At 40.7% G+C, this 27,999-nt stretch overlaps 1 protein-coding gene across 4 annotated transcripts in view; it reads left to right on the top strand.

Annotated features, from left to right (window-relative positions):
* The window catches only part of tspan4a (tetraspanin 4a), a 156,458-nt gene that overhangs the window by 37,956 nt on the left and 90,503 nt on the right, over positions 1-27,999 (top strand). For 2 of the 4 annotated variants that reach the window (XM_031744520.2, XM_039606931.1), the window contains one exon: positions 5,336-5,415. In XM_031744520.2, the coding sequence (XP_031600380.1) occupies positions 5,353-5,415 (63 nt within the window). In that variant the 5' untranslated portion in view covers positions 5,336-5,352. Of the gene's footprint in view, positions 1-3,350; positions 3,370-3,783; positions 4,560-5,335; positions 5,416-27,999 lie in introns of those variants that run through there. The other 2 variants (XM_039606968.1, XM_031744519.2) reach the window with 2 other exon arrangements.

Below are 27,999 nucleotides of genomic sequence, written 5' to 3'. Positions count from 1 at the left end.
AGGGCCCAGGGTGGAACAGTGGTGCAAGAAGGTCCTGGATTTGAATCCAGATACCAGAAATCCCGTCAATTACGGGTAAATAAAAATTAAATAGAATTTTACTCACCAAAACTTGACCATTGTCTTCTTGGATGGCCTATACCATACAAGAGACCATTTTTGCATGTAATTGCATTAGCTTTGGCACAAAAGGCACCAAAGCTACAAACACTCTTGAATTAGTTCAGGTAAATCCTAGCAGACAGCAAGCAGCCTAGTTGGCACCCACATCTCACTCATTCCCTGATTTAAGTGAGAGGTGGGTAGGTTATTAAAAAAAATCACACCCTCATGAGCAGGAAAATTAAAGGAAGAGACCAGGATGTAAACATAGGCTGCCTACAGGGACTCAACTTCAAGTACCAGTTCAAGGAACAACAGTTTTTGGCACATCAATGATCTACTTTTTAACCCCAGCGGTTGCTTTTTGTTATTAATGACAATTTTTGTGTCCAGTTTGATTTTAGCCTTACTGATGTTTTTTAAGTACATTACGAGTTTTTGCATCTCATTCACACATTTACTTGAGCCCTGTTTTGTAAACTAAAAAATGATGTCTAAAGAATAAACGGGCTGCTTTAAAGTAAGAATAAAAAGTGTGAAAGTTTGACCGTCCAAGAACTGCATCATCTTAAAAGTGTGAAGTGAAATATTTTTTGTGATTGCATAAGCTTAAATTCTACCAGGCAAACAGCTCTAAATAATTTGCCAGGCTTGTGGAAAGCCATTCTCATTTCATATGCTCATATTACTGCTCTGTGCGCACTGCAGTCATCCTTGTAGACTGTTTTGTCATTTAGTGGAGATATTCATAGGAGACTCATATTCCAGCTTTAAACAAGGGAAAGCAAGCCAGACTCCTACCCCTTTATGGCTGCACAGAGACCGGAGTGCAGCGCAGCGCACTTTGTGCATCTGACTGAGCAAGGCTGTCCATTCATATTATGCTTTCACATTACAACAATCCATAAAGCGTTTTAATGTGGGCTCATCTACAAACCTTCAGTCTGAATAAAGCTAAATTTCATCGTGCTGCTTCCCATGTTTCTGTTTCCCCATGCATTCGTACATGGTGAGGAGTTCAAAGTCACCGTGAGCCCCGTAGTGCCAATGCACATTTACTTTGTTTGTGCACCGATGTGTGTGTGTGAAATGTGATTGAGTCTGGGATGAAGCTGTTTGTAAGTGGAAATATAGACTTGAAGTGGAATCCACTTTACTGCTGCACTTGCTGAAGTTTCCTGCTACATGATTCATTTCAGTCTGTATATTTAATGAAAGTGACAGCAGATTGCACCAATTAGTGGGATAACTGACGTAAAAGTAAGATGAACCACATCCTGTGTAAATATTTTTTTTCCCCTTACATGCTGTGATTGATAAATATATAATAAATGGTATAAATATGCTCAACGAGAGATAGAGAGAGATAGAGAGAGAGAGGGTTAGTTTATATTTGGAGGAAAAAAGAAATGAATTTCTAAGTTTCTTGTTGAACCTGTAAAACGTCACATGACCCAGATATTTTACTGGGTCATGTGTTACAACATTAGCATGACACATGAATGTCCATCTGTCAGTGTGGTGTTTTTTAGTTTTGGATGCACCAGGTTCTTCCTAGGTTTGTGTTTTTGGTTATCTTTGGATTAGGGTTCTGTATTCTGCCGCAATTTATCTTTCTGTTATTTCTTGTTTATTTTCTTATGCCTGAAGTTCTTCATGGTGTTGTTATTTCATCCTTTCAATTCTGAGCTTCTGTTTTGTAGATCCTTAGGTTCATTCAGATAATCCCCCTTTGTTTCCCCATTCTGTTCCTCTTTTCTCTGTTTGTCTTTTTGTCTTGTTCCCTCATTTCGTTGTGTCAAATAATCGTCTCTTCAATCAGTTGTGTCTTACTCTTCCTGTTTTATTTTGCTAAGTGTTGTTCAGTTTAAGTCCCTCTTGAGTCATCATGTTAGTACCCTTGGCTATGTTCTCACTTGTTCTCTCTCACCTCAATATCTTGTAAGTATATGTTGTCCCGTGTCCTTTCTCGTGTCCTCCCTCATGATTGTGTCTCCCTGCTTTGGGTTTCCTAGTTTTCAGTTGTCTCCCTTGTCTCCCGAGTCCTGCATCTGGGACCACGTCCTGCCTGCCCCACAGCCGGTTTATGACATAGATTAGAGGTGTCCTGTTATTTCTGTGTGACTATTATACATATTATATTTAGTGAACTTTAATGCATTTGGAATAGTCTGCTGCTTTATCACATGCCATTGCTCACAAATCCAGGAAATCCTCTGTTAGATGATGAATAACTCACAGCAATGCAAATGCAGTTGGAGCATCAGGGTTGCAGCAGAAGTGCTTGTGTAGATCTTGTTGGTGAAGATGAAAACCAAGCAAAGAAAGCATGTGACCACTATTGTGAGCCTGCCACCCCTGTTGAAAGCAGATGGAGGGGGAGATGTAAAATATCACGTGACAGTCATGTGATAGCATGTATAGATAGAGGGCACACTTTCCTGTGACATCAACATCTGCACGTAATTAAAGCTTCACTGACTGGAACGTTATTCCTTATGCTGCACTGGTTATTAAAATCGCAACGTTCGGCTGTGAAGATGAAGTGCTTAAAATATATATATATATTTTTTTTACAACAGCAGCCAACTCAGATATGATATTTGCACTTTGGCTTTACTTCTTGTTGCTTAACAAGGTCTGCCCTTGTTTTTCTTTTCATGGATAAAAGGTATTTTTTCCTACTCTTTCACGCCTGACAAAATTTTGATGAAAACACTAGTAGCCCAAAAATCTTTTCAGCAACGTCAGTCATTCAGTAAGCCAAATTCATTCTCCTACCATAGGTTGCCACTGCCTCTGCGCTCTGACCAAAATACACACAGGAGACAAAACAAAAATCCATTAAATAGTTGATGCAGCCTTGAATAAAGTCAGTACCTCTGAAGCTTTGAAATGTCTCTGTGGACTCATAAAAACCAGTGACCCAGATGGCTCCCAGGTTGTGGGGAGCATGCAGTTACGCTATTTCGTGTGAATGTCAGCGGCCGTGTGTGCCTCCGCACACACAGAGACACACTTTAGGTGAGTTGTTTGTTGTGTGAAAATCCGTGCAGTGCGAGGCTACGCACACAGATATTGTATGACCCAAGTTCAGGTCCAGAGAGAGACAGAGGGAGAGAGGAACATGACTGAAGCGAAGCGTGCACAGAGCAGCCTGGGTTGTGAGCAAGAACAACCTCTGCATGTGGAATGAGTTCCAGGCGGGAGGCAGAGAGGAGAGGAGGAGGAAGCACTAGCGCAAGTGCAGCAAGCTTCTCAGCACTGGTATGTTAACAACACGCCAGGTTTTGTGTGCGCCTCTGTGTGCACGTACATCATGTGTGCGTATGTGTGTGTGTGTGAGAGAGAGAGAGTTATCTAGTAGATGGTAGGGTATGATTGCCGTGTGCACGAGGGAGGATGGAGCTGCGAGGCACTGATTGGTTGTGCACTCTCATAGGGTGTGGCCAGAATGTGAATGACTGCTCCTGCCTTTTGCGCTGCCAGGTTTTTGGGGACAGTTTCTGAGGAGGGATGGGGTGTGTGAGACTGTGTGTGTGGAGGAGAGAGCATTGGAGCCTGTGAGAGAAGGCAGGAAAGAAAAAGGGAAAGGGGGGGCAGGAGGACAGAGAGAGAGAAAGAGAACAGGAGCTTGTGAAGAGAGGGAGGGAGGGAGCTTCAGGCAGCGAGGCTGGACTACCGCTCAAACACTGCAGTCTTTCTTTTGCTTCTCTGAGGAAGCTGTCTTTCTCTTCTCGCTGCCTGTCTCTCCTTCTTGCTGCTTCTTCTCTCGCTGCTTGGCCATGACCCTGGTGGACACCTTGATCTCCTTGCCCACCTAGAGAAGAGGAGAGAAAACGCTGTAGCGGAGGAGGGAGACGAGAGGAGGGGACAACCGCACACTTTGCTTCTCTGATGAGAGTCTGGAAATTAATTAACCACCATCAGCACAGGGGGGGAGAGCAGAGAGGGGCTCAGGAATAGAATAAGAGGGAGTTGAAGAGAGTGATTTGTTAGATGAGAGTGGAGAGACGCAGAACAACCCCTAGACACTTTTCAGAGACAAAAGGTTCAAGTTAGGGCAGGAACTAAAGAAGCAAGGAGGAAATTGGGCAAGGCAGGAATTCCACAGGGATACAAATTGAAGAAGCCAAAGAATGGTCTGCTCATCAGCGTCATTCATCCTTTCATGCCTTTTTCCATTCTTCCTCTCACATCCATAACACCATTCTTCCCGCTCGCCTCCTTTTTTTATCTTAGTTCTTTTTTTTTTTCCTCCGTGCATGTCAGCAAAAGCACATCGCCAGTCACAGCCACATGCCGAACACTCAGACGCAACTAAGACCAGAGAGTAGTGTTTCATTCTCAGCGGACGTGCGCTCTGTCTCTGAGTAAAAGAAGTTGATTAACCAAAGCAGGGGTGCTGTTATTTGCCAGCCAGGAAGCACCTGCTCAGGAATTTCTCATGAGACCAGGTAGGACCATTTCTGGATCATTTTGGCAAGCCCAAGGTGCTAGAGAGGTCAAGCTCTCCAGGCATTTACCTGATTGAACCTTTATGAGATGAAACTGCAGATCAGCTTATCTGGGAGCATCACACCTGTGTGCGAGGGATTATAGAGATAGGGATGTGCAGATGTGTACGTGTATGTTGGGATTATGTCCTAAATGTTCAGATTTACACAGATGTTGTGGCAGGATTATGCAAACTGTCCTGCTGAATATATAATATATAAGATTCAAAAATAGCAAGTGAGTTGAAGTGAATGGCAGCATATTGTTTTCTCACAGATTACATCAGATCACGTGTGATCCCACTCTTGGTATAATTAACTCAGTAGTTCCGGAGTTTGTTAATTATTTTGAGGCTAGGGTAGAAATACTACTGAAATCCATCTCTCAGCCCCCCCTCAGTGGAATACCTCTTTGTCCCTCGCTGTGGACTTTGTTCAGACCTGAAGTGCACAGAGTGACTATTAAAGACTCCTAAAGGCTCATTCAGCTTCCATTATGAGACGCTCGAGCACAGATGAGACTCCATATCGGCGCAGTCCATCTCTGGACAGCAAACCCGACACGCCGCCGTTCACTTCTGGGTTTCACCGCTTTAGCGGAGAGTTCGAGTATAAGCGGCCACCGTTTGCGTTCGGCTTTCACACAACAAAGGGGCCGCAAACGTCCAAGGGACGCTATGCCCAGGGCAAGAAGTATGTGGTGTTTTACCTGGACCTCTCCTTCATATTCCTCCTAGAACTGCGGCGCTGCAGGATGGCTGAGGGTTGCATGATGGCCCTGCGATATGGAATGGTCTTCTTCAATCTCCTCTTCTGGGTGAGTTCTCTGTCTTTCTTAAAAAAAAAATCTTTTTATATAAATATATGTATTCTTGTGCATGACTTTTGAAGAGGGGGGAGTGTTTGTTTTGCTGAAAGTGATGCTTTGCTTGCTCGCCTCAGATTTTTCTTACCCCCTTTTTTTTCGAAGGAGCTCTCTTATGTGTGTCTCTGTAACCACAGTGATGTTAGAGGAGTGAGGAGGGGGCAGAGTTGAGAAAGAGACAGATCATGCATTTAGATCATGTGTACAAAGCCCACTGTGTGGGTGAGTGAAGCCTTTTCTGTTCCCTATACAGTTCTTTGAGTGTGGGTGTGCACTGCATTGTTTGCCGTGTTAAGCTGTGGCACATTTGGAGCTTGCATTATGTGTACACTAGTTAATCACAGTGTTACCATTGTGTTGTAATTCTTCACCTACCTCTGCCTCGCCCTCCTCTCCGTACAGCAGCACTTCTTAGTTCGCCAAGGCATCTGCTGTCAGTCTGCTCAATCCAGTTGATCGTATCTTTTTGCTGCGGGGAGGGTTGAGCTCCGCTGCGTCTGCCTGTCTCGATCCATCTCTGATAGCCCCCGTTACCGATCACTTGCATTTTCATTGTGAAGTCTGTCATGTTCCCCAGCTGTAAGGATTTCAAGCTTGTGTTGTTCTTTTTTTCCTCGCAGACTCCTGTTGTGCACTCACTTGTAACTTCTCGCAGAGCTTTATGGGGTTTTTGGCCTCTGTGGTTACCTTTCTGGGATTACTTTGATTTGTCATACGTCTGCTCTTATTGGTAACAGAATGAGATGAGGCCTTGGGCACTGAAATGCAATCTAGCTGCCAAGATGCAATCTCCCTCAAGGAATGAGTGACCTTTTCACCTCTACATCTTCAGTCAGCTATAAACGGCTGTCAGAGAAGGGTCGCGGTATTTGTTATTAGCACTCGGTGTGCATGTGTGACTGTGTGTGTGTTTTCACTGGGGATAAATAATGACCACTTGACCAAGGGTAGCTAGAACCTGTTTCTGATAAGCCAGTTGTATTAGGTAAGAACTGCTCTGCCAATTTAAAACTAAGGATGGTACATTTTGACTGTTTCATCCCAAAACTTTTTGCAGATGATTTTTAAATTTTAAGGGGATACTTCATATCCTTAAATCTGAATATTTTATACATCGTAATGTGGATGGGATGGCTTTTACTATGACTTACAGTCAGCATAGATCAGGGATGTCAAACTTATTTTACATTGTGGGCCATATACAGTCCACTTTAATCTTAAGTGAAGTGAAACTGGCCCTTTCTGTTGGTGTAAAGAACTTTAACTATATATTTGTTATTATTTATAAATAAAAGAAATGCAATTTCAACAATATGTCTCAGTTTTTCGATATGTTAAAGAAATGCTGCTGCAGTAAATTAATGTGGCAGCACAAGTCTTTGGGCTTAAATTGTAAAAATTTAATGTGGCACAAGCTCTGTTAGCTCATTGCTCACAGCCTTTGTTAGTTCACAGAAAGTGCTCTATTTTTACACAGTGGCTCTATTTTCATCGATAGTGAAAAAAACAAAAACAAAACAAATAATAATTTTTCTCTCATTTAGTTGTTTATTCATTACTTAACCACTTTGCTGTAGCATGAATGGCCTTGGGGGAGGTCTTTACCAGTAGAAAAAGCTGTAAAATGTATGAAAATACTGTTAATATTCATGCTTTTTCTAAAGCCCTCCAGTGGGCCAAATTGAAGTTTTTACCGGGATGATTCTGGCCCCAGGGCCTTATGTTTGACACCCTTTGCATGGATTGTATGAACAGTGTCCTGATGAAAATATGTTTGCCCTTTAATTTCACTTTCAGAAGGAAACACAATGTGACAGTTTACATCCTGCCTGAAAACAAAGCTCTCAATAGCTCTCTCTCTCTCTTACAGTAGATTTTTTATATTTGCGAGATTACCAGGTGAACTGGAGGTGGGAAATTATTTGTCTCAAAGTTTCATGGCATTAATCAGTTCTATAAATAAGTGCTATAGGTTAACCTATAAGTGCATAGGTTTCTTCAGGTGTAGAAATAAACGTAAATATATGAGAATAATGTGTGCAAATAGAGTGACATAAATAGCATCTCTGTGCAGTGAGAAGAAAGGTTTGGTCGTATTTCACTGAGCGGTGTTAATATATTTATATGCTACCCACCGTTTTTAACGCACCAAGACTTGAGGCTTCTGCACAGTGCTTGACAAATTGATCCACTGAGGAAATCATCTCTTAAGGTGGCATTATTGCTTATTTGCCACAGTCTGACAGCAAAGTGTTTGGCATTGATGTTTCCATTGACAAAGTTATCTCATGCTGTTAAAGGCGTAATAGAACAGACCGGTGTTTTGAATCATATTAAATTTAGTAATTTTATTATCCAAAATGTTTGGAAGTAATATCAAATCTGGGTTTTTTTGGGTTATTAACAGTTGTTTTTATTTGCCAGTCAATGGGGCCATATCTCCTTTACCCATGCCAGCCAGTGCCAGTTGACTGATCTGATCCTAGCAACTAATATTGAATTTGCCAACACTACTTTCTGCTGTTTCTTTGGAATCGTTTGAGCTTTTTGAATTAAACTTTGTCAATGTGTCAGTGTACGTGATTTGCCAGAGTCACATCAGATACATTTTTACCTCACAATCAAGTGAAAACATCTTCCGTAACACTACGCTGTGGTACTTCACAGCATCGAAAACTACAGCTTTTGTTATTGTTTTGAACCCTATCTGCAAAAAATGCATACATTTTTTTCTTACTCCATAATTAAAGTGTTTGCCTCCAAGGAAATAATGAAATAGGTTGTTTGCACCTAAATGATGTTAAAGGTTTGGTAAGACTTAAGTCAGGAGGTAGAGAGGGTTGTTGACTAAACCAAAGGTTGGTGGTTAAATCGCTGGCTCCTCTACATGTCAAAGTATCCTTGGGCATGATACCGAACCCTCTGATGCGTCTATGTAAGTGAGCTTAGGTATAGTAAAGGGTTCTGTGTGTCAGTGGGTGAATGAGCCTTGTAGTAAAAAAGCATTACATAGGTGCCAGTCCATTTACCATTTTGAATTAGGTATAAAACAGCTTGATTAGATTTAAGAACAAAAGTTCTCCAGTGAAGTTAAAATTTGAGTATTAAAAGTTTTCAGTAAAATGTGTTAAAGTCAAAGGTTTTGTCAACCCGTCCATCCACCTCGATATCCTTCCTTACAAAATACGTCTTCTTACTAAACTGGCACTTGTTCCTAATGTGAGCATCAGAGGGTTTCTTCATAAAAAAATGCAACTTTGAGGCGTATTAAGCTGCTTGCTGTCAACAATAACAAGTGTTCTACATTGCATCTCAGTGCACCACTAATATACTTCTACATCGAGCTACTCAGGTATGAATTTTCTTCAATTAGCAGAGAAAATAATAGTCTTCAATTTAAAAAAAATTTAAGTATTACAGAGAACGACAGGAACCTTGTGAACAGCACTTCTCTCATTTTAAAATACATTTTTATAATTCTCCATAAAAGGTGGCGGGCGATAAAGTTTCCATTTAATTACCCCACTTTCCTTGAAATGAGGTTAAAGCGAAACGGTAAATTACAATGCGTCAAAGATAAAATGGGGATATAGAGTGAGGAAAACACACTGATGAGAGATGACAAAACATATCGTAACAGCTCAGAATACCTTATATAATGTTAGGTGTTTATTTCTGTATTTGAAGAATGCCAACTAAACATTCATCTAATAATTCAGCACAGCACCAACCAGTTTCTTCCTTACCTACGGACATACCCGCTCAGCACCACTGTGCCCACGACTGTTTAACGTCGTACTGGAGCATTACTGATGAGCATGTTAGTGAAGTTACATAATTAACATATAATGTCTTAGCATATAATAAGACTGTCTGCAAAGATAAGTAATTATTTGTTTTGTTGCAGATACAGATGACTCACTGATGACTGGGAAAGAGGCTAAACAAAAAGTTTCATGTGATGATATCCTTTTTGATTCATATAAACAGAAAAAGATTTAACATTAATTAACACAATGAGAGTTAAATTTAAACCACTTTTCTCTGACAGGTGGAGATCGAATAAAAAAACCCCACAGCATGCGTACTGTGAGAAGTCACACTGTCTTGTGTGAGAGTACAGTGTTTCTTTTTATAAACTCTATTTAAATTATCTTGTAATGTGTTTGTGATGACCTTCAGAGATGTTACAAGTATAAAAGGTTGACAAAAGAAGTGCTCTCGGTTGGAATTTTTCCTTTTCCAGTGTGTCCATAGTTTAGTGGTTTACATAGTGGTTTACACATTCACCTCACCAGCGAAAGATACAAAGGAATAGACACAAATCCCGTCCTGGTTGTGTCAGAAGAGGCATCTGGCATAGAAATCTACCCAGTCAAAGAAGTGGTGACCCCTTTTGACAACATATTTGATTTTAATTAGGAAGGAAAGTGGCTTCCTTGAGAAAAATCACTTTTTCCAAGGAGATTTTTTGTTGTATTAAAGTGACCTGAGTGAATTGCAAGGTGAAAATGTTTCTCTGGATGTTAGTTTTGTCCTTAAAGAGCAGCGACTGTAGACATTTAAGATTCAAAACACTTACAGACGACTCTAGTGACAGTTCTCTGTGATTCCAAATACAAAAAAAAAAAAAAAAAATCAGGAGGAACTTTTCAAACCTTTTTTTTGTACTGAAAACATTTTTTGTGTCCCAAAATATGACAAAATATTGTCAGACCACCTCCACTGGTGTCTAGCCTTGCTTACTGAAATCAGGACTGTTAAAAAAAAGCTGAAGAGCAGGCCTTGTGGTGTGTAACCCGGCACAGTTTCTCAGAGGAATATTTTCAGGTCAAATGAGCATGACACTGCCGAAGATTGAAGGCAGACCTCCTTGCTCTGTTTTACTCTCAGCTTGTTATCACACGGCTCCCTTGTGGTGGGCAGAAACTGACAATCATCTGTGCAGCTCTGAGAGCAGCAGGAGGTGGAGGAGAACCAAACTGTGCTGGAAGAGGCCAGGGTGCTTTTTGTTACTGTGACTGTTAAAATGGGTGAGAGAGAGAGACGTGAAATGATAACTTCCTCTGACGTGGCTGCTCAAACATGTTAAAGATTTTGTGTCTGTTTGATGATGGTGTCGATCAGCGGGCATTCATGCTCAGTTGCAGATAATATCTTTTTCTGTTGCTGGGAGATGCTATTCTTTCCTGTTTCTTTGGTTTGCACTGAAGTGGCACACATGCACACTTTTTTAAGTGACCATGGCTGTGCTTATGCTCAGACAATAGAGTCATGGTAGAACAAGCAGGACTGTCAGGATTTTGTGCTTATGTTGGTATCAAAAACTAAATCGTTCCAAAAGGGAATTGGAAGAGGTCAAGAAGACAAACCTGAAATAGGTTTGTGAGAATAGCTGTAATGATTGAGGCCAGACCTGCTGGTCTGTCACAGATGAAGGAGATGAGCATGGTGGTAAGAGGCACAGATGATAACAGTAACTATTGGTGGGACATAAGTGGCATCCCGCTCAGTAGGCTGGTAGAGCTTTGAAACAGGAGAACAGCGGGGCACATACATCAAATTGTACTATCGCAGCTCATGTGTCACTCTCAGGCCAAATTGTTATTCATGCCTTTCTTGTAACTTACTGATCTTTGAAGGTAAGTTTCCCCGATTTCTCAGTTTGTTCTGTTTTATTTGAACTCAAAAGTCTCCTGTTTTTGTTTTTTCTTAGTTTCTCTCGGATTTTATTTCCCCAAGCAACTGACTTAGAGTCTGCATTTGAGAGTTTTATCACCTCTGTTTACATGAGACAGCATACTCTTGCAGATCTGTCAGCTCAGACGTTGCTCTGGTAATAGAAAGAGAATAGAAAATGAGGGTGAAAAACACAAATTAGGTCCTAATTATGCTCTTCATTCCACATGTACAATACAATTGCCCTATACAGAGATATGAGTAATTTAGCCTGTAATGTTATAACTGTTATTACTATGTATTATTACAACTTTTTATTTTTTAGTCTCTTAGTTCTTTCTCACAGAGCAGAAATGTGTAACAGAGCCATTAGGATGAATTCTCATTACATGCTTTCATGCCATTAAAAGGTGCATCAACTTCCAGATTGTCATGGAAACAAGTCTTTTTCTAAGCACTGCATAAAAAGGAAACACAAGATCTGTGTGTGTGTATGTGTGCTTACATAGTATATGTCACATACTTTAGTGCAAATGAAGCCAACAGCAGCTATCACATCCCATTTGAAATTGGAATCCAGTGACTCTTCACTTACTCAGGGCTACAGTCAGTTACTCTTGTTTTAATTCCCATTACTGTAAGTGTGTGAAAATGAGCTCGGCGCTCTGACCTCGTACGTTAACGTCTGTGTGGGTGGGGAGCAGCCTGGGTATCTCTACTTCGCAGACAAAATGTCAAACAAATCTACACAAAAAGAGAGAAGCAGATTTCTGTGCTCCAGGACAAATGCTGATTATCCCCTAAATGTAGGAGCAATGACTCCACCATAAAAATGCAAAAATGGGCAACTCGGAAAAATATGCAACAATTCACAACAGCTAATCGTCTTGAGCGGAAACCACCACAGAGCTAGGGGGAAAAAATACACCCCACAGCTGCAAAATACCAAAATAAGACTCATTTACAGCCACTTTTTAATTAATCTTGTTAGCACAAACGTGTCTTTTCCATGCTGCAGGGGTGGGAGGGAGGGGTGGGGGGAATCCTCAGCATCAGCAGCAGCAGCAGCAGCAGTAGCAGTAGCGGGTGAGCCTGGGACAGAGGAGGGATAGGAAGAGAGGAGGCAGAAGGAAGAGACGGAAGATGTGTCCTCTGAAGTTGTGTTTACTTGTCATCGTAATGTAGGTCAGAGCCCAACGGAGGATCCATAGATTGCCAGAGTTCTGAATGGGTTGCATCTGTCTCCAGTGATTTAGCCGGATCAATAGAAATTGCCTTTCTACTGATTTGAGATCTGTCCGCCCCGCCCCACCCAGGCTCTGCTGCCACACAGTCCATCGATTTGCAGCTGGACCGGAGGGGACGTGCACAGCATGAGCAGTTCAGATAATAGGCCTGCAGTTTGCATTTGCTGAGTATGGCATGTTTGTGCACACAGCTCACAGGCAGAAAAGTCATTTAATTGTGTGGAAACTTTGTGAAATAGGGAGAGAAGTGGGGAATCTCTCCATTCTTTCCTTTTCTATACGTCATTGTGTTCAAAGATGAATTCCTCCAGTACTGTGCAAAGGTCTTGAGTCGACCCTCGTTTCTTTATATTTTACGAGGAGAATGGAAAATAGAGGCAGTGATTTATTGAAACATGCAAACATACACAGAAATATAGTATTTAAAGCAACAACAGTTGTACAGTTTTAACAATGTGAATGTCAATAATTGGTTTGATCACCTTTATTCTTCACAGTCTGAACTCTCTGAGCAAAGCTTTCTTGTCATTTCTTTAAGTCTTCAGGAAAAGTTCTCCAAGCTTCTTAAAGGACATTCAAAGCTCTTCTTTAGGTGTTGGCTGCCTTTTTTCCTGTTCTCTGTCCCACACCGCTTCAATAATGCTGATATCTGGGCTCTGGGGAGGCCAATCCATGACTGATAGTGTTCCACTGTGTGTTTTTTCTGTCCAAGTGTGTTTGGAATCGCTGTCATACTGAAAAATGAACCCATTGCCAATTAAAAGCTTTCTAGCTGGCATTGCATGGTGGATCAAAATCTTATGGCACTTTTCTTTCACTATTACACCAGTTTTGACAAGATCCCCCAAACTACTGGCTGAAGTAGAACAGACTAGCCCTTTATTGTCATTGTGCAAGCAGAACGAAATTGTGGGTGCTCCACCTGATTACTGTGCAAGGAATTTGAATACAAAAAACAAGACACAATAAAACACAATACAAACAACAATTAAAACTGATTTTCAGTCACATTCTTGAAAAATTTGGCTTTTCTGTAATTTTCCTATTACTTAAGGACATGCCTTTAAAATACTGTTCATCTGACGTAGGTAGTTTGTTAAAAGAAAAACTGCCACGCCTTTTCCTCTTCTTTTCCAGTTTCATCATGTTTTTTAAGATAACACTGCACACCTGAAATATGCCAATTTTCTTCTAGCTAATAGCTCTTGTGGAATCATCTTGTTGATACAAAAACATTATTTTTTGCCTGCTTGGTATTTCCATAGATTCATCTAAAGAAATAGAAACAAAGTGTGTATTTTCAAAGGTAAATATGTAACAACATGCCTGAAGTGTTATAAAACACAGGCAGCTAAGGACCCAAATGCAGAACTCTCAGGCTGGACTGAACTTAAAAACAGCTTTATTGCTGAAAAACACAAATAACTAAATACAAGGAACTTAACTGGCAGCTACTCATGGATACACTATGAAGGCGCTGAACAAACAGGACAGACAGCAAGAGAGATGATGCAACAAAGAACAGTAATCAGACAATATATACACACAGAGGATAACAAGGGAACAGGCCACAGGTGGGAACACAGCTGACACTAATCTACTGACAAGACAGGGGAAGCAAACTGAGCATCATACACATAAGACGGAAGACTAACAAAATAAAACAGGGAGTACAAACACTGAGACCGTGACCAAGACATGTGAACTTGACAGAGCGACAGGAGAATAAACACACAAAGACATGACTGAGTTGGGGGGGAAAAGAAAGGGAACACACAAGATGATAACTAAACATTGCCTAACCTAATAAGGAACATAGTCTGGAAACAAAGGGAAACTAACATAAACAAGAAATTGTGAACCAGAAATAGAGATAATGAAACTCAGAGGCACTAGGAGAAAAGAACAAACAGAAGAGTATCGAGCTCCAACCCAAAGCTCATCATAACCTAGAATGAACCATAAAACCTATCGAACAGGAGAACAGAACTATAATACAAAGACACCAAAACCTTCCACATGAGATGAAGATACAATTTAAAATGTGTTCTCTGCTAAATTGTCTGTTATGTGTAGACACAACACTGAGTCATTCCGTGAGTTAGTTGACTTTTTTTCCTGCTTGAATGATTCATAGTTCAGTGTTAAGTGGTTTAACGAAAAATATTCTCTGAAAAATGGTCAAGTACAAGGACTCAAAATGAGTGACAAAGCAGCCAAAGAAAAACTTTGAATAAACTGCAGAAAACCTAAAAAACTATTTATAAAGACCACTAAAAATTTACAAGCCTGACAACTTGGATACAAAACACAAAGAATGAGCGGTGGTTCAAGACTTTTGGAGATTATTTTATATAAGCTCAAGTTTTAGGCGCTGAAGTCACACTGTAGTTTTTAAGGCAGTAGGCATAAAAAGTTTGAGCAGCAAGCATCTGTCAATCAACGAGAGCTGGAAAATAAAGTGTGACACTGTGGGAAAGTATGAGGAGTTGTTCTTTATGGAAAGTAAAAGTCCTGCCTGTGCCAGTTCACCATGTTATGAGCAAGAAAGTATTACAGGAAAGTTTGACTCCTTGGAAGCAAAAGAAATGAGGGCTTACTCAAGACTTTTGGACAGTAATTATGTGTTTGTGTTTACCCAAAATCAAGTTTTGTCAGGTCTGACACATCTTTCTTTTTAGTAGTGTAGGTAGCATCATGGTGCATAGTTAGTGTTGCACAGTCTCAGTCAAATATAACCTGACTACAGTAAATTTATGTTGTGACAGATTTTCCTTCAAAGATACCCTTTAATAAAAGCCCTCCGGGGTTTTTATTGACTCAGAAAGAGGCTTAGGTGGTGCCTCTGCACGGCTGCTCTGGCTTTATCACCGCTGCCAGTTTAATACTCAAAGCTCTTTGATTCCAGTTTTCAGCTTTTTTAGACACTAGATTTTGGCATTGCCATAACACTGACCTACTTGAGGCATTCTTTAGCTTTTTAAAAATCCAATTTTCTTCATGTCTCCATGGTTATAAAAAGCAACCGTCACATGAATTTTTCAGTTTGAAGTCATGACTTCATTCATAGCAGCAATATTTATGCATAGTTTCATTTTCTTATGTAATGAAAGGAATGGCACAATTTGCAATGATTAGGGATGATGGGATTCTAGATTAAAAGCTGTAATAAATCAGGCATGTTTATCCTTCGACCTCTTTAACTTGTAATAGTGGCAGAAAAAAAAAAATTCGATTGCATTACTTTAATGTGCAAAGACCAAAGCCTTTCCTCCACATCCTTATGTGCAAAAAGCAAATAAAAAATGAAATCAGTGAATGAAATTCTAGACGATGTTGCTTCTCTCTCTGTCTTGTGATTCAGCAGGGCTATACTAGGCTTTATGGGTTTTCAATCTGTGATGTTTAAAGTTGTTTAAAAACTGTCAAGGTATCGAGGGAAGCCCCAGAGTAAAAAAAAACAAAAAAACCTGGATTCAGTTCAGTTAATGAACCCGACTAAAAGCTAAACTCTGCCTTCATGAAGGTGAGTTTCTCCTGCCTGCTTCCCTGCACAATCAAACATTGCATTGACGTTTTGCAGATGCTTTTCAGCGGCTGAACAAAGTTGAAAAATGTATTGATAGAAAACATGAATTGTGCCCTTTGTAGGCTGCCAACTTTGCACAAATCATAATCCATACTTACTGTTCTTACCAAAATACATGGCCACTTCCTGCGGTTATAGAAATTCACTAAAATGTTGTTCTAAGATTGCTGTAATGATAAACATAATTTGTCTCTGTTATCATTCCTCTATATTGAAATATAAATGTATAGTTCTGTGTTCTTCAGAGACATGTAAACATAAAAATACACATTAACAGTTTGTGTGTTAGTTCATATTTAGTATCATGGTCAGCATAAGACCTTTGAATTTCCATGCATGTCTTTTTGCAGGTTGTTTCTGGCAGTTAGAGAACGACTCTACCAATCAGAGTTAGTAAGTAGAATTAAGAATGACAGAAAAATGGCAACAACTGTGAATGAGAAAGATGTGAGTGTGCAAGTTGTTCTGAATTTATATGAAAGGATAACTCCCACATCTTTCATCAGTGCAAAACTGGTTCTGACAAGACCTATGGCAGCTTCCAAATGGAAAACTTGGTTTGCAGCAGAGATATGCAATGAACTTGGCTGGCCCAAAATAAACAAATAAATCTCTTCCTCACAATAAATTAACTATGGCAAACTATTAGGCATGTTAATCACTGAAAGGTAAAAGTGCTTCTAGTCAGATTCCATGTCCGGCATGGCTGTGCATTGATCCTGTTTAGAGTCTACACAGATCTTTGCAGGTCATGGTCTGCATGTTGGAGCTCCGTGCTGTCAATAGGGGGGCAGAGGGCAGTGATGAAAATATCTGGAACAGGCAGTCTGTGGGCTGCTCTTGCTTGTGTTGTTGTTGGTCCTTTAGCCCTTTAGCACCTGCTGCAGAGAAACCCAAAGTCAGAGCAAAACAACAAGTTTCTTTGTAGTGAAGTGAATCCATCCTTTTTTGGGCTTATCCAGTTCAGGTTTGCAGGCAAAACTGAGTGTTAAAAATAATAAAAACTGTCTGTGCTTTTGCTGTTGCTTTGTTGATCTTCAATTATTTATTTTTCACATTTCTCCTTCTTCGTGGTGAACACCGCTTTTGCTCCTTTTCCCCATTCAAGCTCATATTTCAACGCGGCACATTTCTACACATAGCATCACCCCTGAGCTCAAGCACGTTTGTGTAGGTTGTAAACCCAAAATCATTCACTCTGCATAGCCGAATACCTACGCAAACTGACACAAAAGCAGAACTATGGATTCAGCTTCAGGCTAGCTGTTTCCACTAAGCAGGAACCCCTGAGGGTGAAAAACAAAGCCAGAAGAGAAGGGCCAAAAAGTGCAGTTCCTCAGTGGCCACTCGAGGCTTTCTCCATAAATTTTTCTCCATATTTGTGCTGAAATGCACAGTTTTCCTTTTTCTTTCGGTCTCAGTAGGCAATTTCAGCTTTGTTAACAACTTTACAGGCGGAATGTTTTGTTTTATGACGCAGCTGAGTGGGAAATGATTTCCAACCGGGCTCCTAGCTGTCTGCTAGACTGTCACCTCTGGTATTTTGAGTCAGTGAATTGACCATTTGACTGTGCTTGTGGTGTTGGAGCTTTTTGAAGTGATTTAATGCAAATATCTAACATCTGATACGGCTCATCTGTGGTGAAATATTAATGTTTTATTTATACGGCATGTTGCTTAGGAGTGATTAGCAAGTGTCTGTGTCTGTGCGATGTAGCCATGCAGTCGCTGAACGAACCTTGCTAAATAAGCTTCCTGCCGTTAGATAATTGCTTAGTACTAGAATATGTTTTTACTGAGTAATCCATTTAAATCAGAATTCAGTATCAGTGGCGCTTAATTCATGAAGAAGAGCTCTCCTTTCCCTCCAGCACATCTCCAGATTAGCCCTGAGACTGAGTGGATGTACTTACAGCGGGATGTGCTCAGTTTTCTGACAGTGAATATTTCATCCACTGCATCAGTCTGGCACGACTGCAGTGAAGCTGCTCATCACACCGATGACCTTCTGATGCCAATACAGAACATCTCTTCAAACAGCTGGGTGGACATATTTGAAAAGTAAAATGCAATAACAATAATAATGATGTAATACTCCGTTTATAAACGAAACAGCCCATGCACTAGCCAGCAGGTTCGAAAATGTGTGCGTCTTGTAATCCCAGCGGTCGCTGCAACTGTGTCAAAATTAATATACACTGAGCAATTACAGCTGACAGATCTGAGTCATGAAATTTTAAAATATTCATAAAGGACACTTGAAGTCGGGATGTGTCAAAGCGATGTGCAGCACAGGGAGAAAACAGCATGTATCTGCAGAGCTGTGAAAGGTTAGCCTTACACTGTTAAAGGTGGGTCATTTTTCTCTCTCACTCTCTATCTTTTCTTTTTTAGGTCAGCATTAAAGGATTAAGATGTCAAATGGCAGACTTGGAATTTAAGCCCACTGGGAAGTTGGAGAATACACTGATTTGAATAATCATCCGTTTAAATGAGATTTACCCAGAATCAAGTGCTCGTCCATCAGTATAATCCCACCGATTCCTGGTTTGTTTTACTCGCCTGTGTGTAGTCGCACGAGGCACAAGTGAAAGGTGGAGAACTTTCGCTGCAAAGCAGGCAGGGAGATGGAGACTCCGTCATGTAAAACAAGGATGTACTGTATCTAGGACTGCACATATGGAGAGAGTTTGTGTGTTAGTATACAGCAGCGGGCTGTTAACCTTCGCATGAGCGAGAGATCCCCGTTGGTCTGTCTCATTACAGATGGAGACCAGATGGAGGCAGTGAGCTCTAACACCCCACCGACTTTGCTGACGTAGGGAGGAAAAAAAAGAAAAAGGCAGCTCGATACACCTAATTGACAGCGCGGTGTCATGAAGGAGCTTTAGTTTAAGGTGCAGCAGAGTCCCAAGTGGAATGCATAAACAGCCAAGTGACACTAATCAGAGCCGAGCGGATCTTTCTGCGGCAGCTGAGGAGATGCTAAAGGGGGTCGAGCAGGAGCAAAACTTCTTGTTATGTGACACAAAAAAAGAAAACAAAGACAGCGTTAATTATCGATAGCTCTCGGGGTGTCCCGCAACACCTGGGGATCCTTTCGTGCTTGAAGAACAATATTAAACACGTTCCTTTTGCTGTTTTTCCCCATCCGATTATTTCTAAGGATGTGCTGTAGTCGCAGTGAGACACTTTCATGCAAAAAATCAAAAGAGATCAGGAGGGGATGGAAGGGGTGGGTACAAATCTACAGTTACAAGTCATTTATGCCAAAGAACAAGCAATGGTGGATAAGTAATGTCAATTTGAATAGAAGCAGATTTTCTGTCTGATATGTGGCTGTGATATTCCCACGCACTTAGTAGTCGCGCTCTCTCCCTGTGCAAAAGTGCCTTTCTTGTGATATTCTCCATGGTCTCTATTACCTCTGAGGAGAAGCCAAGCTGTGCTCGCCATACTGTCAGGAAATATTTCTGGTTGTGAGGCTTTGTATGCGTAAGCTAGGGTGAGCTAAGTCAAACCTTTATATACCACATTTCACGCATGAGGAAAACACAATGGGCTTCACATGGAAAAAACTTTTAAAATTCATTAGAATTGGCAGAGACAGGCTTAAGAGAATAAAAGAAGAAAATGATTTTCTTTTCTTTCAGTTTCCCAGAAAGTTGCTTCAAAAATCCAGAAATTCAATTTGCTGGTGCCACATTTACATACCACATCCGGCTGATCCTGTTCTTTGTTGAAGTTGTACGAGTGAGTCCTGTGAGGCTCCGCCAGTCCATTAAATGTAACAAATGTAATTATTCTTTATGCACTTTTCCCAACAAATAACACTAGTGTTTGGTGTACTGAGAGATTATCTTGTCTGAGTCAGCCCAAAGCTTCAATGCTTGAAATTAACTGACTTCTTTATTCGGTGATTGATTAACTATGTTATTCTCGAGAGTTCGGGGCGCTGGCACAACTTTTAATAGACTCGAATAGAGGCGTCTCCTAACAAAGCAAGGAATCTGTTTGTTTCTGTGTAGTTCCAGCTTTAAAAGTAGCACAACATTTGACCTGCTCTGCTTTAAACTCGGTGCCTGTATTGTTGTCGAGACAGGCCGCTGCCGGCCTCGTCGGCAGTATTGTACCAGCAGGAATGCATAATGCTGGGCATACCGCTGAGAGAGAGAAAGAAAAAAACAACAACAGCAGAAGGACTAGCTCTGTTTAGCAACCCAGAAGTCCAGCAACCATCAGCAGGCGGTTAAAGACCTAAAGAAGGAGCTGAGCCAGAGGGACAGTGAAGTCCTTGAACGCAGCAAGGGACGAAGAGTCTCTCTGCAAAGTTCACTGAAAAAAAAAACTTTAGAAAGACGAGGCCTGGATCCCGAAATACAGCGCTGTGGAGGACAGCCGGAGAAAGGAGGTGGCAAAGAGAGAGAGAAAGTGGAGAAGGAGAAGTGGGTTTGGGAAGAGGGAGATGAGAAATCTGCTGGGGGAAAAAAGGAAGAGGAAAGTAAGAACTGATGGATAAGAATTACCTTTCTGTCATTCCTCTACAGAGATGGGCAGTAACGCGTTACTTGTAACGCGTTACTGTAATCTGATTACTTTTTTCAAGTAACGAGTAATGTAAGGGATTACTATTGCAAAAATGGTAATTAGATTACCGTTACTTTCCCGTAGGAACGCTGCGTTACTGCGTTACTAAAACCGTGATTTTTTTCGAGAATGTCTCATGACAGTGACATAAACGAGTGCGACGTTCGTGACAACAGCTGTCTGCAGATCAACAATGGATAATATATCGAAAAGCGGGAGTATGAGCGCAGCAGCGTTTAAAGCGTGGAAGTACTGACCTTATTTTGAGTTTGATTCCATAAAAGTGACAAAAACATTAGTGTCCACTGTTCACTGCGTGGGAAGAAAACTTCTTTTAAACCCCTAAACTTCCAAGCAAGCAGCGAGTGCGCTTACGACATATGTGAAACTCACAGAGAAACTCGCGGATTCTTCCACTGACCACCGCGGCACACCTGCACCAGGGTAAACCTCCGCCTACCCCAGTCCTGCTTTACAGGTGAAAATAGAACAACAGGACCGCTAGTCTTTGATTTTATTTATTTTCTGCTGTGTTTTACTTGCATCTATTTGAAAGACTGAGTGTAAACACAAAAAAAATATTTTATTTTATGTGCTGGAATGTGCAGAAAATAGGTTTAAATGTTAAACAAATTTCTTCCAGTCAGAGAATGTTGCATATAATTAAGTTTTTGCTTGATGCATAAAGTTAAAAGATTTAAAGTTTTAAAAAGAGACGTTTCCATTTGATTACATTTTGTATGATGGATTATGCAGAAAAAGTAGAATTGGGCTGAAAGATCTATCGCTTTATCACCTATTCAGGTTGTAAATTGTGTTTTTAAAAAGTAACTAAGTAACTAAGTAACTAAGTAATTAATTACTTTTGAAAATAAGTAATCAGTAAAGTAACGGGATTACTTTTTGGGGGAAGTAATCAGTAATTAGTAGCTGATTACTTTTTTCAAGTAACTTGACCAACACTGTTCCTCTATCGCTCACAATCCCACCTGTATATATCCCCATCTCCCCATCCTCCCACCGCGCTTCAGTCATCTCTTCCATCCTCACCTCTCATCAGCCCTCTCACCCGCGTTCACCTCCTCCCTCTCTAACAGCTTATCTTTCGTCTTATAGGGGAAACTGCGGCTGGGATAACAGAATCCTCTAAATTAAAACCATTATTAATCATTAGAATCATTGTGCATAATTAAAAAATCAAATAAACAAATCAATTATACTTCTCCACGCATCTGCCTCCCTGACTAAACAGACAAGAAGTGCACCGCGTTGTGGCTGTGCGTTGTTGTTAGTGTGGAAACACGGACAGTTTTGTTTTGAGAAGGAATAAAGCTCTCAAGTGTATAATTATAATTTGCACAGGATTAATTATGTAATAAAAGTTGCTGTTCCAAATGTGTCAGTATGATATGACTTTAATGAAATTACACAGTTAACATCACTGCGATGGCTCAACCAAAGGAGGGGAGTCTTGGAGAGTTTCATTTGAAACCAAATATCTTTTTTTTATGAGCAGCTCACATCCAATATCTAAAGTCACATCTGTTTGTATAGCACATTTAAAAGCAACTGAAGTAGACCCAAAGTGCTTCCCAGTCATAGCAGATGGATTAAAATCCCAAGTAGCCGGTCCAGAAATACATGTAATTAATAAAAATTATTATTTGAAAAGGGGTAAAATAAAAATGTGAATGTCTAAAACAAAAATAACGGATAAAAGTTGCTGGAAGAAAACAAACTGTGGGTCACTTCAGACAGGAGACAGCAGAATATGTGGGTCTGCAGCTTGTTTGCCTTTGGTTTTAAGAAGAGAATGGGGGACTGAGAAGAGCTGCTCAGAGGATGACTCGGGTGACTTTGAGACAGATTATAGAAAGTCAGATTTTGAAATCAATTCTGCATTTCACTGAGTCCAGCAGCTACATTTTGAAATAGTTCTAGGAACGGCTGAATTGGAAAACCTATTCCCAGGAAATTGCAGTAGTCCCGTTAAGAGGCAGTAAAAGCGTGGATGATGGTTTCTGTTAGTTTGGCTATGGTGATGATAAAAGCTGCCCTTCAAAACTCTGCTGAGCTTTAAAGGTCAGAGAAGTTTCCAACAAAACATCTTTAAAGGTTTGTGGTGGTGTGGACAGGGACTCAGGCCTTACTTAGACCCTTGGGTTACTGTGTAACCAGGGGCATCCTAGTACACAAAAATAAAACTTTATTTTTTGTTATTTATTCTTTTTGTTAAAAGATTTTTTTTAAATCCAAGATTTAATATCTTGTTAATCAATCAAAAATCAATCAAAAATCTTGTATAATAACCAAAGTCAAGTGTTGCAGGTATAAAGGTAAGTATTGTCTGCTTATGAATATTTTGTCTGTTGTATTAATATTAGTCACACACGTGTTGAATTAAACAACAGCTTTTGTGGTTATATGTCATCCTTATTTTTATGATTTTTTTTAAAACTGATTTGGTGATTCTTGAATCATTGATTGTTTGGTTTGTAAAAAAAATATCCCCAAAACTTCCAAAGTGACACCTTGAAAGGGGAAAACATGGTTCTGTGGCAGTCGTACACATGGATAGCTTTGTATATGTTGTTATTGTCATCTGTTTACATCCACAAGGTGGCAGTGTGACAAACAAGCAGTCTGAGGGCGACTCTTGCTTGTGCTGTTGGTGGTCATTGGCGGCCATTGATAAGACCGAAATCATACCATGTGAAAGGTGTGAAAGTGAAACCCTAGTGTCTCATGCTGTTATTATTATTTGTGTTTCTTCCTTTCTGGTGAAATCTTGTATCACTCGCTTCCTGTTATTGCCAACTTCTCAACCACTCAACATACGTCACAGCGTGACCCACGTCGAGCTATGTGCTGCTGGGTTTTTGAAGGAGCATGCACGAGCACATTTGCTTAGGTTGGAAATGTCATGGTGTGTGAGTTTGGGTTATTGATATTATTGGGAAGAGTCTTTCAGTTTGCTCATATTTCAGCATTGCTTGTGTCTGTTCCCTCAGTGTTTTCCTGTCGGCGTTGAAGTCCTTGTGTGTCCTGGTTTAGTTATTGTTACTTACTTCCTGTTTTACTTTGCTACTTAGTTGTCTTTTGCATGTTGTGTTCAGTTTTAGCTCCTCCCCTGTGATTGGGTATTTTGTGTACGCCTGTGTCTGGTTTCCTCCCATCCATGCTTGATTGGTGTGTCATGTGTGCATAAGGAGCGCTGTCTTCCCTTTGTCATACTGCTACCCTTGTATGAGAGTTCTGCCTGGATTCTGTTTGTTGTTCCTTTCGGATTCTAACTGTGGCTTTGTTATGGGCTTTCCACCAGTAAAGGTGTGGTTTTGTTCATTTCAGTCTTCATTTGGCTCCTTATCCCACAATTCTCTGACAGCAAACCCTTCTGTGTACCCTCTGTGAAAGCAAAAAAAAAGATATTTTTTCTAAAATCTAAAGTGTTAAATTATAATTGTTGTTGTTATCCGTGAATTTTCAAACTTACTGTTTTATAAAAATGGAGAAAAAGTATTAAGACACATTATTATTTTTTATTAAGAAGCCAAATTACAGTTATTTACTTGCTCCGCTGAACAGAAAAATTGGTTTCACCGTGCTGCTTGGATGTTACACTTGATTAATTTACGACTTCTCTGAGACGTCCAGTGTACCTCCTCAAATTTAGATATGAAAAAGTGAATTCTGTAGGTTTTTTTTAAGACTTTTAGACAGATTTCTAAAATATTTGTGCTTTTTTTAATGACAGGTGGTCTAGTACATTTACTAAGCACAGTAAGTTTAAGACAGCGAAAGTGTCAAGCACAGTGAAGGCGTCCTTATCACTTTGACAGTGCACAGCTCCCTGTGAGTACAGATGGTTAATCTTGACCTGTCTGTTAATCACCGTCCACACAGTCAAGAAGTCCATTTCATTGAATTAGCAGAGGTGAGGCCTCACAGATAGCTGTGGGTTACAGACGCCTGTATCGACACTGCCAGTCAAAGCAGCCACGCCCCTAACTTTCAGCCTGACCACGTTGACCTTATTTTTCAGGATGCTATTGTTTGCCTGCTGGCGAGCACTGCACTGGTCTGTGCAAAAACATCCGTGCCTTTGTTTCTTACACCAAACCACAGACTGCAGGGGGATGGTGTGAAAGTTTAAATTTGAAGTGCCCGTAGAGGAAGAGTCCTACACAAACCTCTGAATCCACTTACAGAAACCAAAGAAATCACCTTCACAGTAGAAAATAGCATAAGACATAGTGTCATAGGCATGAAGAGGCGGTGTGAGGAATGAGTCAGTGTAAAGTCGGCAAACCAACTCCTTCCTCGTAAGTTTGGCAGCAGTACAACATACACACCCACATCAACTTCACCACCACCACCAGTGAAAATCCCTATCAAATCAAAAACGTGCATTTTTTCCTAAGTACACTCTCACACTTGCAACCTTACAATCACCTTTTGAAGGGAGTGCATGGCACAGCAATCTGTCATGCCATGGGTAGTCACACACGTACGTTATTCGTGTCAGGAGAGCTTATGATGCAAGTTTTACCAACGTCAAAAGTGTGAATTAGTTTAATTAGATTAAGCTGACGAGGTTAAGGTTGTTATTGCTTTCAACGTCGGCTTAAGAGCTGTCGTGTTCTTTCGAAAACAGAGTCAGAATGCAGAGAAAAGGTGATACGTTTCCATTTGCATTCACTTGACATGGCCACATGTTATTGAGTAGCCTTTTTTTTTAATTTGTCGCAGTCCATTATGGCGAAATAATGCCCTTTCAAAATAAAACTAGTTCAAATGAGCTCTTGAGGGATTTAAAATATAGCTTGTCACAGTGCCTGAACTTAGGATTTTTCTTTTTTTGCAGTCAAGTAGTTTTTCAGTATTTCAGCGACATACTGCTTCTATTGTTTATTCTTCAATAGCAGTGCACTGAATATTCACTTGGCGTTCAACCTTTGCTCAGTCTTTACGTATTTCAGTGAGCCGTTTATCATAGAGCTCAAACAGAAATCACTTGTTCGCCACATATTGTTAGATACATCTCGTAAAAAGCAACTCCAGTGACTCTATCCACAGCTGCTCTCCTTGTCTTGCCCTCTGAGAACTCCTTTCACATACAGACACTCTGTAATACTACACTCAAATGTTTCTTTTGTTTGTTTTTTTTGGTCTGACCCATTAACAGCAGTGAGAGAATGTGAAGATGAACTCTTGCTCATTCATGTGGCAATAGAAGCAGAGCTTTGAAAACAAATCCATCTTTTTATCGGCATCAGAAATACAGAAGGGTGGGAGAATTTTGCTGCAGTGCTGCATAAGGATGCCGTTGGGCAGAGGGAATGCAAGGGACACGGAGAGAGTGAAAAGGTGATGTTTTCGTTATAGGGAGGGGGAGGAATGGGCGTGAGCATCGGTATTAAAGCCAAACAGAAGTAAAATGGGTATGGACAATAAGGGGACCAGATGGTACTTGTGGAGTTGGGGGGGAATGGAGAGAAAGGGAAAGAAAGCTAACTACCATAGAGAGTTAGAAATGGAGGGAAAGACAGATGGAGAAAATGGAAAAGGGGTGAGGGTTTGTCTTTACTGCCCTTGTACGTGTAAGCGGGGTTCTGCAGTGGCAGTATGGAAGATAAAAATAAATAAAGAAGGAAAGAAACACTGGAGGATGCAAGTACACCTTGGGACCTGTGCTGAATGCAGGTGGAGTGGTGCAGAGCCAGACGAGCTGGTGGGGGAGGAGGGGGAGGGTAAAAGAGGATGAGGGTGGGGCCAGTTTTGATTGGGGATATGTGAAGGATGAGGGAGGTAGCAGGGGAGACGTGGAGGTTGCAGGAACAGGTGGTAAAACAGCAGGTGGTGAGGGGATAAGAAAAAAAAAATCGTCGTGGTAAGAGCCCAGACAGGCTGCTTCATAAAGCACCTTGATGATGCTTTAATGACCCGAATGTGGAAAATTAACTAAAAATACATGGAATTAAAAACCTTGATAATTTACAGAGCATGATATTGCTGTTGATTCCCCTGGTGAGCGCGAAATTTATATCTATCTTGCCTTGGTAGTGTGATGATGAGGGACTGGACACATTTTTTTTCTTCTTTAGGTGAACATAAAAGACCATACCTCCCAGATTTATTAAAAAGTGTGCTCTCTCCCCAGAACATAATGCACTGTTGACTGCGGGAAAAACTGGTAAACCTAAAGGGGACCTTAGCTAATTTTACACATGAAATTCTGTTTACATGCTCAAAGTTGGGCTGCATATTTGAGTCTGATAAATGTGGCTTGTGTCAGTGTCAGGTGGAAGTGAAAGCAACAATCTCAGGCTTGTGGAGGCAGAAAGATGTATGTTGATCAGACCTATGTGCTCAGTTGTGGAACCAGGCATTTTTTTATTAGGGTGGCTAGACTAAGACCACTACTTACTGGCACAGAGCCTGATGTTGTGTATTTTTTCTTTGTCACGTATCTCTAGGGGAAATAGTGTTTTTTTTTCATCACTCACTCTAGTACATGGGACTGCCATGTGGAAGTACACTGGGAAGACAAGCATCCATTAGGCTTTGTTTTTTAAGGCACCGCTCAACTAACTAAAAAAGAAACTGTAATTTTGTCTATAATTATTGTTTGCTGATAGTTCAGCAAATAAAGCAGAGATTCCCAGAACTTCCTCTCCCCAGACACCACCTCCAGCCTTTCTAGGGGAACTACAAGGTTTTCCCAAGCTGGCTGAGAGATGTAATCTCCTCCCAGGGGACTCTCCGCGGTAGGATATGCCTGAAACACCTCACCTAGGAGGTATACAGGAGGAATCCTGGTCGGATGCCAAAACCAAATTGACTGGCACCTTTCGATGTGGAGGAGTAGTGGATCTATGCCAAGCCCCTTCCAAAAGACTGAACTCGTCACCAGTTGATAAGCTAATGCTGTAAGATTATTGTAAGATAAGTTTAATTTTAATAGTCAGGTGGTTAAAATGCATGTGGGAACGTGAAAACAATACAGAAGCAGCAATAGAGAACAGGTTGTCCAAAATTGCTCTGCTAGTAATAGCAGTTAACCATCCATTTTTATCTGCTTATCCAATTCAGGGTCGGAGCCTATCCATTATCATAGGGCAATGTGCTGCTGTGCTAACACAGACTTACAGACAACCATTTATACCTAGGGCCAATTTAGAATCACCAGTTAATCTAACCTCACTCAACGTGTGTCTTTGAACTCTTGAACTTGAGTCGGAGTACCTGGAGAGAGCCCACATAGACATGGGGAGAACCTGCCAACTTCACATAAGAGGCCTTTGGAACCCAGGACCTTCTTAGTGTGAAGAAACAGTACTAACCACTGGAATGTGAGTTTGTTTCTATACATACATTTGTGGTCCCCTAATCAATTTCACCATTTGTTTAGCATATAGTGGTGTTGTGGGCACC

Source organism: Oreochromis aureus, linkage group 1 (assembly GCF_013358895.1).
Source record: "Oreochromis aureus strain Israel breed Guangdong linkage group 1, ZZ_aureus, whole genome shotgun sequence".
Classification (NCBI taxonomy): domain Eukaryota; kingdom Metazoa; phylum Chordata; class Actinopteri; order Cichliformes; family Cichlidae; genus Oreochromis; species Oreochromis aureus.
Note: the sequence above shows the minus strand (reverse complement) of the source record. Positions and strands in the feature narration are given on the sequence as shown.